The 14,239-nt window shown below is 47.8% G+C and overlaps 1 protein-coding gene across 1 annotated transcript; it reads left to right on the forward strand.

Moving 5' to 3' along the window:
* The first annotated feature begins 5,761 nt into the window (after positions 1 to 5,761).
* LOC103566446 (cell adhesion molecule CEACAM3-like) lies at positions 5,762 to 13,988 on the forward strand. Its single transcript, XM_008542867.2, has 3 exons — positions 5,762 to 6,064; positions 6,960 to 7,319; positions 13,522 to 13,988. The coding sequence occupies exons 1-3, from the start codon at positions 6,001 to 6,003 to the stop codon at positions 13,584 to 13,586; spliced, it is 489 nt and encodes a 162-aa protein (XP_008541089.1). The 5' UTR covers positions 5,762 to 6,000; the 3' UTR covers positions 13,587 to 13,988.
* Positions 13,989 to 14,239: the final 251 nt, after the last annotated feature.

The raw sequence follows: 14,239 nt of genomic DNA on the forward strand, positions 1-14,239 counted from the left end.
CCACCTTGTATTAAATAGAAAGATCTTGCCAACCCAGCCACTCTCTATCTACTTCACTCACTTCATTTTCCATTGGAGGACTTGTCACCATCTGAAGTACTGTTTATTTCTTTATTTGCATTGAACCTCTCTCTTCACTAGGACACCAGGTCCCTGAGGCCAGTGACCATCTGTTAGGTGCCCTGTACATCATTTTTGTGCCCTGTACAATGACTGTAAGCCTGCACAGAATGTGTGCTAACTTTTCAGAAAATAAATTAACTCATCTGTGAATAATTGCACACTGGGAATTGAGTGCATTCACTTCAATTTCACTGTCTGTAAATGTGGATGATTCCAGCCCTGTAAACGTGTAGGAATCATGTAAGGATGGACCTCAGTCCTGATATCTGTTACTAAGTACAAAACACCCCAAACTGAAAATAGCTCAACATTTGAAATTATGAGGGACCTGAAAACTTTACTCTATCATGATGAGAGATGCTAAATTTGTGCACAGGGGAGACAAAATCTTGGGTGAAGTTCTCTGTAAGAGGAACATGGGGTTCCCTGTGGAGTGTCTACCTTCTTGGCTTTTTATGCCTTTCCTCACATCATCCCTGTAATGACCCTGAGAGAGCCACATTGTTCTCATGCTGCTTTTACAGAAGGAAAACATAGACTCAGAATGGTGCTGTGATTTAAATACACCCATGAGAAACGGTGAGACTATTCCCTCTGTTATCTGCTCACACACACAAACACTACTTATATTAGACCCGTGGATTAGCGTCTGGCTTCTTTTTACTGAGCATTGTGTCTCTGAGATACACCCAAGTTGGCATTGGTGGTCATATTTCTCTCATTGTCATTACTGCAAGGGTGTTGCACTTCCTCAGGATGACACGTTTATTACAGATAGGATCTTTGAATGTCTACAGGACATGACCTGGATATTTTGAAAGGAGGACCCATCTCCTGCTGGGAAAGGCCCATTCTGGAATATTCCACATCAGCCCAGCCAAGGTCCAGGTGCACAGATCCTAAGTGACAGGGCCTTCAGGACCACAGGTTCATGGCCATTTCCCCCAGGGCAGGGGCATCTGGGTCCTGACTATCCAGCCTTCACTGACCGTCTGCCTGGAACCATCTCCCTCCCCAACGATTGGGCCCAGGGATTGTTTCCAGGTAGCCAGTCCAGGCTGCCACATCCTCCAATGGGAGGTTCCACCATGGGGTACCTGATGTCTGTCCGAGCAGCTTCACCCAGAGCAAATCTAAGGAGCATTTGAAGGCTGGGTGTTGAGGCAGTAAAAACACTTGCATTGGTCTCAGGTGATGGAAAAACGTCCACAGGAGCTGATGGAGGAGCATGAGAGCCCTCTAGTGGATGGTTCCTGCTAGAAGAAGTGCAAACGGGGGCCAGGAGAGTGGGCCATGTACTAGGACTAAGGTCAAGTTCAGGTTCAGAAGGAGGCATATTTAGGGGTGATTAACTGGCTGCCTGTAGCTCACCAGCTGGAAGACTGTGGTTTTGCAAAAGGTGTAACCATGAGTCACAATGACAGCACCAGCTTACACTGCAAAGTCAGATCAGGGAAATACTGTAGATGTTGAGATGAAAAAATACATGATAAGAAATATATAAGCAACATTATTACATAGTCTGCTCAGAAGTTCTTACCATCTTAAGAGGTGTCTTAGCAATAAATGCAAAGTAATTCTATTATCAGGAGAAATATATTATTAAGAAGAAAATTATATCATAGGAGTTTCTCTTTATTTTCAGAATCATATACCTTGCATCATTCCTTAGGTGCAAATCTACACGCCAAAAATGGACATAGTTGGTGACTGTACAGTGTCAGGGACTCATTGCCAGCACCTGTGGACTGACAGCACCGTACCCCCCAACGTGGGGCCCCTCTGTGTAGCACAGGAGCCTTTGATGCTCCCTCCTTAGGGGGAGGGGAGTCTTTTTAGTGTCCTCACCATTCACCTGCCCACTCTACAGTCTAGGCGAACTCTCTTGTCCATCTTGGATTTGATACTTAAATTATCTATCTCTGTTTCTGTCCTTCATTCATCCCAGCATTGTGACAGGTGTAGGGGGTACGTTCTGGTCTAAGGGAGAAATGTGACTGTCTCCAGAGGAAAGACCTGAAGAAATGGACAAAGAGAAATCACATTAGAGCTGACAGAAGATCTAGGAATGCATGAAAGCTAAAACTCCTGAGAGTCCACATAAAATCCACTTTCCTGTGCTGATTAGTGGATGCTGGTCGGCTTTTGCCATTTCCTTAAGAGAGAAACTACAAACACGATGTTAACCGTGAACTAGAGAATAAAACATGCATCACAGTTATCAACAGAACTAAAATATTTATTTTTCCATAAAAGAGTATCCAGTGCATTATGTTCACAATGATATAAGATGCCCTTCTGTCAACAGGCTATCTACAATTTTGTGATCTAGTAGAAATGACTCTTTTTCCCTTTAAACCTCCAATAAAAAATTAGAGGTGGCTCCTGTGGCCTCTCCCAGATCCTACGTCTTGCGCCCAGCAGCAGGAAAAACTGAGGATCATGCTCCTCTTGTCCTCAAGTCTGTGGGGACACCCTGGACTGTCCCTGCACCCAGTGTCCCCATGTCCACTGGGCACTGATGGGCAGGTGCTGGGCTTGCCACCAGAGAGTTCCCCCATTCTCTTTGTGGCTCCATCTCAACCAACACCAGAACCCTGCACTCTTCCCCTCTGGTTGTGTCACGGACATCAAGAAGTTCCGGAAACCAAATACTTACTGGAAAGCACTGGGCCAGCTCTCAGACCTCAGGGGCAGCTCCTGGGTGGGCCTACACCTTGTGACCACTCACCAGGATAATGCCAGATGGACCCACCAGCCCCTCAGGTAGTGTTCCCTTAGGCTTGGAGGTGCTTTCCTACCAGGCGGCCCTGATCCCATCATAAGGCCCTTGTCTCCAATGCCAGTTTCACATGGGGTGGAGGGTTTGGGCAGCTTGGTGCCCAGAGCTCCCAGACCCCTGTGCCAGGCAGGTGGTGCTGAGGCCTCAGGTGGTACCAGGATGGGAGAGGGAAGTTTAACAAGGAACAGGCAGTGAGAGCATAAGGCAGAGCCAGGGAGCTGGCCACTAGGATTAATCCCTTCCTTGTGCCCAGGGGGCACTCTGAACAGAAGCCTCCTCTCCAGAGGCATCATCTTCGAGGATGAGACCTAAACCAGACCAGATATCCAGGTGTCCCTGTCTGCACCCAGTAAGAGATGCTTAATAAATACTGGTAGAATGGATGAAGGAAACTACACAACAGAAGCCTGTTACCGTTCTGTGACATCTTGGCATCAGAGCACATTCCACGTAGACCCAAGGACACTGGTAGCAGCTTGAGAGGAGGCCAGCAAGTGCCTGTGGCTGCCTCAGGGATTGGGCTTTACCCCTGGTAGAGTCATGAGGCAGGACAGGGTTCTCGTAACAGTCAGGGATTGCGGCCTCTTTTGTCTCAGAAAATCACACCCCTCCCCATCCCTACCTTGTGAGGGACTTCTCTCCCCAGAGGGCCTGGGCTGATAGCCTACGTCCTTCCTCTTCTCACAGAGACCTGGCCTGACACAGACTTTACCTCCACCCCAGGTAAAGTTACCACCAGGGAAGTGAGAGCTGAACCCTGATCACAAAGGAAGTCAGAGGTGACTCCCTGTCCCCAGGGTACCTGGTCTGTAGGGACACAAAGCTGTGGTCCCCTAAAGACATCTCACCAGCCCAAGGTGTCCGGGGGACAAGGGGAATTTCCCATCCAGGATAGGACAGGAAATGCAGGACATGTGTGCTTCCATCTCAGAGGGGCTGAGGGTCCCACAGGGGGCTCCCCTCCTGTGACAGAGGATCCTGCAGGATTCCTGGGCTGAGTCTCCACATGCAGCAGCTCCAGGTCCTGGGCCCTGTGGGGAGAACTAGGGAAGACCACAGACAGGGACAAAATGACTCAGATGCAGTTGCCCAGTGCTGTGATAGGGGAAACACACACCATTCTGGGGACCCTTCCTCCAAGCCTTGAGACTACTACTTGAGACCTCAAGAGACCACTCACTGAGCCCTTCCTTTGAAGCCTCAGGGTGAGAGACCTCCTCTTCACGCAGCACATCCACTAATTAGCACAGGACACTGGATCAGAAGTCCACTGGACAATGCCTATCCTCTCCTTGGGCTCATCCTGCACTGGGATAGAGTTGGACAAAGTGGACACACAGTGAGCAGGATGCAGGCTGATGGGACCCTACAGTGTGGAGTTCAGAGCCCACTTCTGTCCAGGGCTCAGGGCCAGCTCAAACCCTCTGGAACCAGGTCAGCATCCCTGGTGCAGACCCTGACATGGGCTGCGGGTCCCCTCATGACCTCCAGGGGGTGAAGTTGGGACACACAGACAATTAGCGGGAAATTAAAATTAACACATGAATGTGGCTTTGGCTCAGGAAGTGGAGAAGGAATCTGATTTCCATCCCTTGGTTGAAGAGATCCTTAAGGGCCCCTCATATGTGCCTGCTCTGTTCTGCCTGCCCCTTCTAAGGGCCTCAGAGGATCCTACTCTGTCAGGGGTCCCTGTAGAGCTCCCGACCCTCTCCTTGGCCTACCCTTGGAGAAGGCAGGTGACCAAAGGATAGTCAGACTGATAGAGGACAGAAGCCCCCAGGATAGTCTTGGAGGACAGGGACAGGCTCTGAGCCACAGTTCAGCCGACACACACAGAGAGGGCCTCCCTGAAACAGGCCCCTGAGGAGCAGGAAGCCCACAGCCACAGGACCTACGACCACCATGGTCCTCTCACCCAGGACATGTGGGAAATCTTCCCCTTCACATGCAGGACTACAGCTCCTTCTCAGACACATATACTTGGTGTTTGTTGCCATCATCCTGGCTGGTGACACCAGAGATAGAGGATGAGTCCCCTTACCAGTCATTGCTCAGCTTGTCCTTTTCTCACCCCCAGAGTCATCTCTGTGACCTTCCTGCTGGGAGCAAATCCAACCTTCCCAGAGCATTTGAGGACACTGGGAAGACCCCGATGCCCAGCTGGGTTTCTGTGTCACAAACAGAAATAATCCCCCAGGTTTGGGGAATCCTCGGTCTCTGTGGGCTGCTGGCAGACCCAAGGACAGGACACAGGGGTCCCCGTCAGCCTTAGTATTGAAAGCGTGCTCCACAGGCCAGTGTGATCAGCATCACCTGAGAGCTTCTTAAACGCAGACTCTTGAATCCACCCCACCACTACTGGGTCAGAATCTGCATTTTATTAGAAAATTCTGACTCAGAACGGGAGAAGGGGAGGGGCTTCCCCACTCCGCAAAATGGTGTTCAGCCTGGCTGGGTACCACGAACCTGGGCAGCTGCTAAAGTAGTATTTTTAAGGTGTCACCTGGACATTCACAGTCTTTACCAAGATCCTCAGGTGATGCTAATGCACAGCGGGGGTGACATTCCTGTGACAAGAGTTCAGAGACTGGTGTAGCCTCTGGGCTCCTCCTCTTACGGGAAAAGCAAGAAGCAGATGAGAGAGAGGGAGGGTGATTATGCAACCTGACCCGGGGCTATGGGGTCAGCCCAGGACACGATGCCCCAGACTGGTGCTTGCCCAAACAAGAATATGTGTGTGTGTGTGTGTGTGTGTGTGTCTGTGTATGTGTGTGTGTGTGTGTGTGTGTGGTTGAAACTCACTGCTGAAGAAGGGAGGGGAATCAGCAGTTCCCAGAAAACAGAAATAAAGATAAGAGGGAAAGAAAAGCTAGGGACAAGGGAGGCAGGAATGAGGTGAGGCGGGAGGAGGGTCCTGGGCAGAGACTCCACCCCTGCCCACGTGACCTGGCAAAGCACTCCTGCCCCAGGAGGAGGCTCAGCACGGAGGGAGGAAGCACAGCAGAGCTGACGCCCGGTGGGCAGCAGTGCTTCCGAGCGTCTCTGGAGCCCAAGCTCTTCTCACAGACGGAAGGACAGAGCAGGCAGCAGACACCATGCAATCACCCTCAGGCCCTGCTCACAGAGGATGTGTCCCTTGGCAGGCGCTCCTCTTGGCAGGTGAGAGGGGATGATTCCCTGAGGGTGGGCTGGAGATGCAAGGACAGAGACTGGCTGGGGATTCCTGGAAGGGACAGGGCTTGGAGAGGGGATGGAAGGCTTCTGTTTGGACATGAGGGGAGAAGACACAGGAGCAGAGCAAAATGGGGGAGGGGACACAGCAAAAGGAAAATTTCATAATCTGGAAGTGGTGAAGGGCAGGAATATCCCCATTGTTCTACCTTTCCAAGTTAGTTATCACTAACCTATAATTTTTGAAAATTGATAATAATAATAATTTCTTTGAGGATGACACCAGAAAAACCTTAACTAGGAACCCCTGCCATTATCCTTCCCCACTACCCTTAGAAATTGGCAAATAAGCACCAGGACATGGAGGGCCCTGGGCACACGCATTCATTCATCCACAGGTTTTTGCAGCCTGTTCCAGGCACTGGGGGAACAGCAAGATCAGACAAGTCCCTGCCCTCAGGAGCTCACGTTCTCTGGGGATGAGGAGAGAGAAGCAAAGAGATCTAGAATGTGAGGTCAGGGACTGACAATGTCATGAAGGGAACAGAGCAGGGAAAGGTGAGAAAATGAAGATGGAGGGTCTTTAGAGCAGGTGGTCAGGGAAGGCATCTCCCAAGGACACCCATAAAAGTAAGCAGGGTGCTGAGGACAGTGAGGGAATGAGCCAGGCATAGCTGGGGAAGAGTATTGGAAACAGAGGAAATATGTTTAGAAGGGCTGAAGTAATGGTGGTCATGCTGCTGACCTTGAGCAGTAGGAGATGTACATACACACACACTCCAAATCTAAGAGAAGAAGAAACATGCTCAGGACCCAGGGCCTCATCTTTCCATCCCAATACATAGGTCCAAATATTGATTGATCTCTCTCTTTTTCCTCCTAGTCTCAATCTTAGCCTTCTGGAACCTGCCCGCCACTGTCCAGTTCACTATTGAGTCGGTGCCGAACAATGTTACTGAAGGAAAGGATGTTCTTCTACTTGTCCACAATCTGACTGGGAATATTCTAGGCTATATGTGGTTCAAAGGGAATGGAGCACGTCCACATAAACAAATTAAGTTTTATGATGTAGACACAAAAGCATTTTCCACAGGGCCTCTAGCCACAGGTCGAGAGACAATGTACCCCAATGGATCCCTGCTGTTCCAGAATGTCACGACGGAGTACGCAGGAAACTACACACTACTTGTCCTAAAAAGATCCTTGATATATGAAGTAGGAACTGGACAAGTCCATGTATACAGTGAGTGATTCCTGTCTGATCTCTGGGCGTTGGGTGGGGTGAATTCTACTTCACACGCAGAATTGACAGGCCTGAACTGTGCCTATGTCTCCCTCTGCATTATGTCCCATGCTGGGATTTGAGCATTTAATGCAGGACACAAACAGTGGAGATACACTTCAAAAGACTGTTACTCCTTTCTGGGAATCCAGATAACTGTAGACTTTCTCTAGGAAGAGAAAGATCAGTGTGATGGGAGTAACCCAGCAGGAGGAGATCAATCTTAGTCCAGCCCCTTGGGACCCTCCCTGGGATCATGACCATGAGAAAGATCCTGCAGGGCTTAAGGATCCCTGGGATCCTCACAGAGAAGCCCAGCCCAGGAAACCCCTGCCCAGACCCCTGTCCCAGGCCTCCTGACTCCAGTGACCCTGAGGACCAAGCATCAGGGTTGGACTTTGGACTCCTGGGCAGGGCCGACTGGAACAGTGATTTCCTCGCTGCCCGAGTTCCAAAGCCCCTGAGCTGGTCACCAGCCAGGGCTCAGCCCCAAGAGCCACATCTGAGCAAGGGCACAGCCTGATACTTGACCTGAGACTCAGCATGGATAGCACAGAGGAACAAGGCACCCAGGCCACTAACCAACTGCCCTGGAGGACTGAGGAGACTACAGTGGAAAGTCAGTGTCCCCAGGGGAGGAACAGAGGTGAGCTGATGCTGCTGGCAGCTCCTCATCCACCTGGGATCAGGCCAAGTGGCATTGTCTCTTGGAATCAAACAATAACAGATGCCATTTATTTTGACAGCTCCTCTTCAGCAAGATTTAGTTCAGTGCCTGAGATGTTTTTAAGGTGAAGTCATTGAAAACCTGGTAGTCAAACATTTATTCTACTTCAGTGAGGGGAAACTGAGGCACAGGGATTTGAAAGTCACTGAAACAGGGTCACACAGACTAGGAATCACATGAGGTCTGTCTGCAGCCACAGCCTCATCCTCTCCTCCACCTGGGAGCCTTATTAGGTGTCTGCAGACCCTGAGACCATCTGTGGGGTTCAGATCCTTCCTTTTTAGGTGTCTGCAGCTCAGAGGGAGAGATTCTGGTCTGGGGAGTGACAGCAAATGGAAATTTCATCCAAGTTTACTATAGAACTAAATTACCTGCATCAACAATCAGAGTCAGTGCAGGGAATGCCCAGGCCGCCCCCTCAGGTGGCTGATTCAATCTCCCTGCACTGGATTTGAAATTGATGAGGATTTTTAGGCTGCTTAATTTTAAAATGGCTTATGATGAGGATTTTTAGGCTGGTTAGTTTTAAAACTACAGATGAGATTCAGGCTCCAAGGAGTGGAATTTGTTTGCCCCTTTGTTGGGAAACATTTACATTTCTAAGGGAAACCTCTATCTGTGAAGATGCCTCCCTCTCTGTGCCAGGAAGAAGGGGGATGGTCTTATCTCTAGAAGCTCTTAATCAATGCCAGAGGCAAGAACTTAAGTTGGTTACTGTCTGGCAACCTCATGTAACTGACCCCCCCCGCCCCCCCCACACACAAATCCTCCTTTGTCTTTAGCCAAGGATAAAATTCAAGCGGTGACTTCTGCCGTTTACTCAATCCGGTTTAATTCTTATCTAAAAGTTGTGGGACCACCAAATGGCCAGACCATAAGGGCACTGATACCATTTTAACTTTTTTACATATTCTTTGTCTTGTAAAGAGATAACTCACATACCTATGCCTTAAATTTAGCCTTACTCTCCACCCAAGTTGGCAGCAGCAGCAGAGGCAGCAGAAGTGGCAGCAGCAACATGCCGGCAGCAGCTCTGCCTGCCCATGGGTCCTGTCCCCATGCCAGCGGCGGCAGCAGCAGCTCCCCATGCCAGCAGCATCTCTGACTGCCCGTGGGTCCTGTCCCCATGCCGGCAGCAGCAGAAGCTCTGACTGCCCATGGGTCCCGTCCCCATGCTATTCTATTCTCTAAATAAAAGAGCACTACTGCCAGATCTTAAGAGTCTAAGAAATCTTTCTTTGGACTCCTTGGCTCACTGACCCTGCATCAAAATCACTTATTTGTTTCCTGATGTGTTGAGGTCAGTCCCACTGGAGTATAATGGAAAGGACTTTGTAGTCTCACTCCCCACCCTAAACCTGCAGCCAGCCCAGGGCCCACATGTAACTGACTCTCAATTACTTTTTTTTTCCTTTGTTTTTGCGGAAGATTAGCCTTGAGCTAACATCTACTTCCAATCCTCCTCTTTTTGCTGAGTAAGATTGGCCCTAAGCTAACATCTATGCCCATATTCCTCTATTTTTTATGTGGAATGCCTGCCACAGGATGACTTGATAAGTGGTAGGTAGGTCAGTGCCTGGTATCAGAGTGAACCTCGGGCCGCCAAAGCAGATCATGCAAACTTGACTACTGCACCACTGGGCCGGCCCCCTAACTCTCAATTGAGTTTGATAAAGGATGGAGGAATGAAAGGCGAATGAATGAGTGAATAATCCAATTTTCTTCAGAGACTGGAACCTGGATGCAGAGTCCTTAGACTTTTGACCACACAGGAGCAGGTCTTTGAATCTCCAGGGACTGAGGCCTATGTCTCAGGGCTTTTACTGATGTGGATTAAGGCTGCTTTATGATGTGGATTAAGGCTGCCCCAGCTAGAGAAGCCCAAGGTGACCTGGCCTATGTGCCAAACTATACTATACGACCCAGTGGACTTTTTTTATGGTATGAATTAGGACTGCCCCAGGGAGAGAAGCCCGGGGCATCCTCACCTGCATGCCGATCTATATGGCCAGATTCGTATCTAAAGCTATATGACCACACAATAAGCAGACCCCATCTGCACTGAAATCATTTAATGACTTTTTACATCATCTTTTCTTTTTTTCCAGTAAAAATAAGTCACGTACCCATGCCTTATAAAATTAGCCCTAACCCTCAACTCGGGGCAGCAGCAGGAGCTCTGACTGCCTGTGGGTCTTGTCCCCACACACTAGCTCTGCCTGCCCATGGGACCTGTCCCCATGCCAGCGGGGGCAGCAGCAGGAGCTCTGACTGCCCGTGGGTCCTGTCCCCACGCACCAGCTCTGCCTGCCCATGGGTCCTGTCCCCATGCCAGCGGGGGCAGCAGCAGCGGCAGCAGCAGGAGCTCTGACTGCCCGTGGGTCCTGTCCCCACACACCAGCTCTGCCTGCCCATGGGTCCTGTCCCCATGCCAGCGGGAGCAGCAGCTGCTCTGCCTGCCCATGGGCCCTGTCCCCATGCCAGCGGGGGCAGCAGAAGCGGCAGCAGCAGAAGCTCTGCCTGCCCATGGGTCCTGTCCCCATGCTATTCCACACTATTCTCTAAATAAAAGAGCACTACTGCCAGATCTTGAGAGTCTAAGAAATCTTTCTTTCGACTCCTCGGCTCACCGATCCCGCATCATTACTGCTCTCTAGAAAAATATTCCTCCCCGCAATTGGTCTGAGACCCTGGGGTATTAATCATAATTGTGGCATAAGGAAGAATTTTAAGTTCTCGTCAAATTTCTATCTCCAACCCATGAAACACAGATGGTCCATAAAGGCCAGATTTGCAGCAAGTTCAGAGACGGAAGAGACATTAAAGACCAAGGGCAGAGATCAGGTTCCTCTGCCAAAGCCAGGAAGCTCCTGCCTGGCCCCTCGCCCTTTTCTGGATCATTCTTTGGATTCTCTGTATCATTTAGGGTCACTGACTCATGTAAATTACAGTCACCTGGGAGGATGTGATCCATATCTTTGCCCTGAGGCCTGAATACTCACCTGACTGCCTCACTTACTCCTGGTGCTCATGTGTTGTTTATGGTCAAACCACAGACCCACCCTTATCCACCTCTAGGAGAACCTTGAAAATGGTGCCTCTGAGAAAACACACCTCAGTCGGTGATGGAGAGGTGTGCAGTGGGAAGGAATCATCATTGGTTGGCCAGGCAATCAGTTGGTCAGTGAAGAACCAGGAGAGGCATGGAGGATGTAATTGGGACCCAGTGGTCTCTGATTCTCCTCCTCTGTCTTTCAAAACCAAACCCCGCTAACATATTGACACTTGAGAAAGTCAATGGTTTCTCCCAGACGTAGAGCAGGTGACTTTACACTCTCTGAGAGCTCAGAGCCCAATGCGTTTGTCATGAGATACACAAACGTGCCTTGCTCTTTTAAGGACTCTGGCTGAGTGGTGAGAGATGCCAACTCTGATTTGCCTATTTTTCAATCAGGTCATTTGGTTTTGTTGTTGTTGTTGTGTTTAGCAGTTCTTTGTATACTCTGCATATGGACCCCTTATTGACATATAATTTGCAAGTTATTTTCTCCCCTTGCACAGGACACTTTCACTCTGTTGATTGTGTCTTTTAATGAACAGAAGGTTATCATTTTGACAAAGTCCAATTTATCCCGTTTTCCTTTTTTTGCTTGTGTTCTTAGTGTCATATTCAAGAAATCACTACCAAATCCAATGTTAATAAGCTTTCCCCCTATGTTTTCTTCTGAGTTTTAGGTCTTACTTTAGGATTTGGTCCATTTTGAGCTAAGTTTTGTATATGGTGTAAGGCAGCAGTCCAGCCTCATTCTTCTGCATGTGGAGATCCAGTTTTCCAAACTGTTTGTTGAAAAGACTGTCCTTTGTGCAATGGATGGTCTTGGCATCCTTGTTAAAAATCATCCAATCACATATTCGAGGATTTATGTCTGGATGTCTATTGTATTCCACGGTCTATATGTCTGTCTTTATGTTAGTGCCACACATTTTTGATTCTTTAGCTCTGTGGTAAGTTTTGAAGTCAGGAAGTGTGAATGCTCCAATTTTGTTCTCCTTTATAAAGATTGTTTTAACTATTTGGGGTTCTTTGAATTTTAGGTTAGGTTTTTCTATCTCTGCAAAAATTTCATTTTATTTTGTTAAGGATTATATGAAATATGTAGATAGTTTGGGGTATGTTGGCATTTTACCAGTATTACTTCTTCCCTTCCATGAACATGGATGTCTCTCCATTATTTGTGTCTTCTTTAAATTCTTTCAGACCATTTGGTAGTTTTCCATGTGCACATGTTTCACCTCCTTGGTTAAGTTTATTCCTAATTATTTTATACTTTTTGATGCTATTCTAAATGGAATGTTTTTCATTTCTTTTTTGGATCGTTCATTGTTATTGTAGATAAATGTAATAGATATTGAGTCTTAATTTTGTTTCCTGCAACTTTGCTTAGTTTATTAGTTCTAATAATTTTTTTTTCTGTGTTTGCGTATGTGTGTGCATATAATCTTTAAGGTTTTCTACATATAAGATTATATCTTCTGGAAAAAGAGGTCATTTTTCTCCTCCTTTCCAATTTGCATGCCTTTTATTTCTTCTTCTTGCCTCATTGTTGTGGCTAGGTCTCCTGTTTATGTTGAATAGAGGTAGTGAAAGCAGCATCCTTGTCTTGTTCATGATCTCAGAGGAAAGCTTTCTGTGATTCACCATTGAGTATGGTGTTAGCTGTAGCTTCTCATTTATGACTGTTATTATCTTGAGCAATTTCTATCTATTCCTAACAGTCTCTGTCTTTTGTTAAAACTCTAGCTACTTCTCTCTAGAGATTTTCTTCCCTGTGACATTCAATCCATAGGCCAGGAAGTAGAAGTCCTATTCAGAATGAGAAATCCTTTAGATTAGAAGCTCTCCAGGTCCTAAGGTTGTGAAGATTGAGCAGGGCCATCCTCATTCTCTAATAAATTATTTAAAGAGCAGTAAATGCCTTCCAAATTTATCTAACATTCTCTTGGCCCCAGAGATAGACAAAGCTAGCAAGATTGCCTCCTCCAATAAACACAGAATTGTATATAGGGAATGTAGCCTGTTATTTTCTGAAGTCAAAGAAAGTTCTAGGAAAAAACAAATTAAAGTTCAGGACAGAAAAATTCTACCTGGTGATGAGCTCATAGGACCTGTTGAATGAGAAGAATTTCCTGGTGCTGATACTGCAGAGATGTCCAGGGGGCCTGATCAGGGGTCATCCGAGGGTGATATATGGATGAAAAGGGGAGATGGTTCCCCCTCCTTATGGATCATCACCTGAACCAAAACACTTATCCTTCTGCAAGGGTCAGGGCCATTACTGGGTCACCTTTACAGAGTGGCTGAGATTTCTGAGGAAGGAGTGTGACCCCAGGCCCCAAGCCAACTCTAAGTCAATCATCTACTCTATTTCTCCACAGATCCAGGGTCAAATACCTCCATTGGAATAACTGTAATACATAAAGACCCCAGTTACAGAGCCTAAGGAACCTGTGGTCCTCACGTGCCTCACAAATTATATTGGGATCTCCATCCAGTGGTTCTTCAAAGACCCGTGTCTGCAGCTCACAGAGAGGATGACACTATCACAGGACAACAGCAGCATCACCTCACACCCCATTGGGAGGGAGGATGCCAGGCTTATAAGTGTAAGGTCTCCAACTTGGTCAGCTCCAGCAAGAGTGACCGCCTCATGCTGGATGTGAAATATGAGTCTGGCTCTCTTATCCTCCTCTATCTTATTAAACTCTAGAAAGAATTTTTTCTCTTGCCTGTAAAATGATGATCCTGAGGCACTTTTCCAGTAGAGTTGTTGTAATAGTCAATGATTAAAGTGGAAATTCCTTAGAAGACTTGCATTCAGTCAATAAATGTTCAACAATGTGAACTGACTTTGTCATTATTGTTGGCTTAAGGTCACTTTCCACTCCAGAACCCAGCTCTTGTTGGTCTCAGTTGCACCATCTCTACAGTGGAATGCCAGGCAGTGGTTGTGCAATGAGGGGTGGGAACCCATGATAAGGTCTTAGCAATCACAGCTCTATCCCTCCTCCAGGGGGAGGAATGGATGGCACCTGGACTGTGTCATGGAAAACAGGAATAGACAGGAGGACATTCATGTGGGTATCAACACTGATC

Source organism: Equus przewalskii, chromosome 9 (assembly GCF_037783145.1).
Source record: "Equus przewalskii isolate Varuska chromosome 9, EquPr2, whole genome shotgun sequence".
Classification (NCBI taxonomy): domain Eukaryota; kingdom Metazoa; phylum Chordata; class Mammalia; order Perissodactyla; family Equidae; genus Equus; species Equus przewalskii.

Excerpts from the sequence above, each read along its gene's own strand:
- LOC103566446 (XM_008542867.2), top strand. The coding sequence starts at position 6,001 with ATGCAATCACCCTCAGGCCCTGCTCACAGAGGATGTGTCCCTTGGCAG. Across the intron at positions 6,065-6,959 it reads GCAGGCGCTCCTCTTGGCAG|TCTCAATCTTAGCCTTCTGG; the intron begins GTGAGAGGGGAT and ends TTTTCCTCCTAG. Across the intron at positions 7,320-13,521 it reads TGGACAAGTCCATGTATACA|ATCCAGGGTCAAATACCTCC; the intron begins GTGAGTGATTCC and ends ATTTCTCCACAG.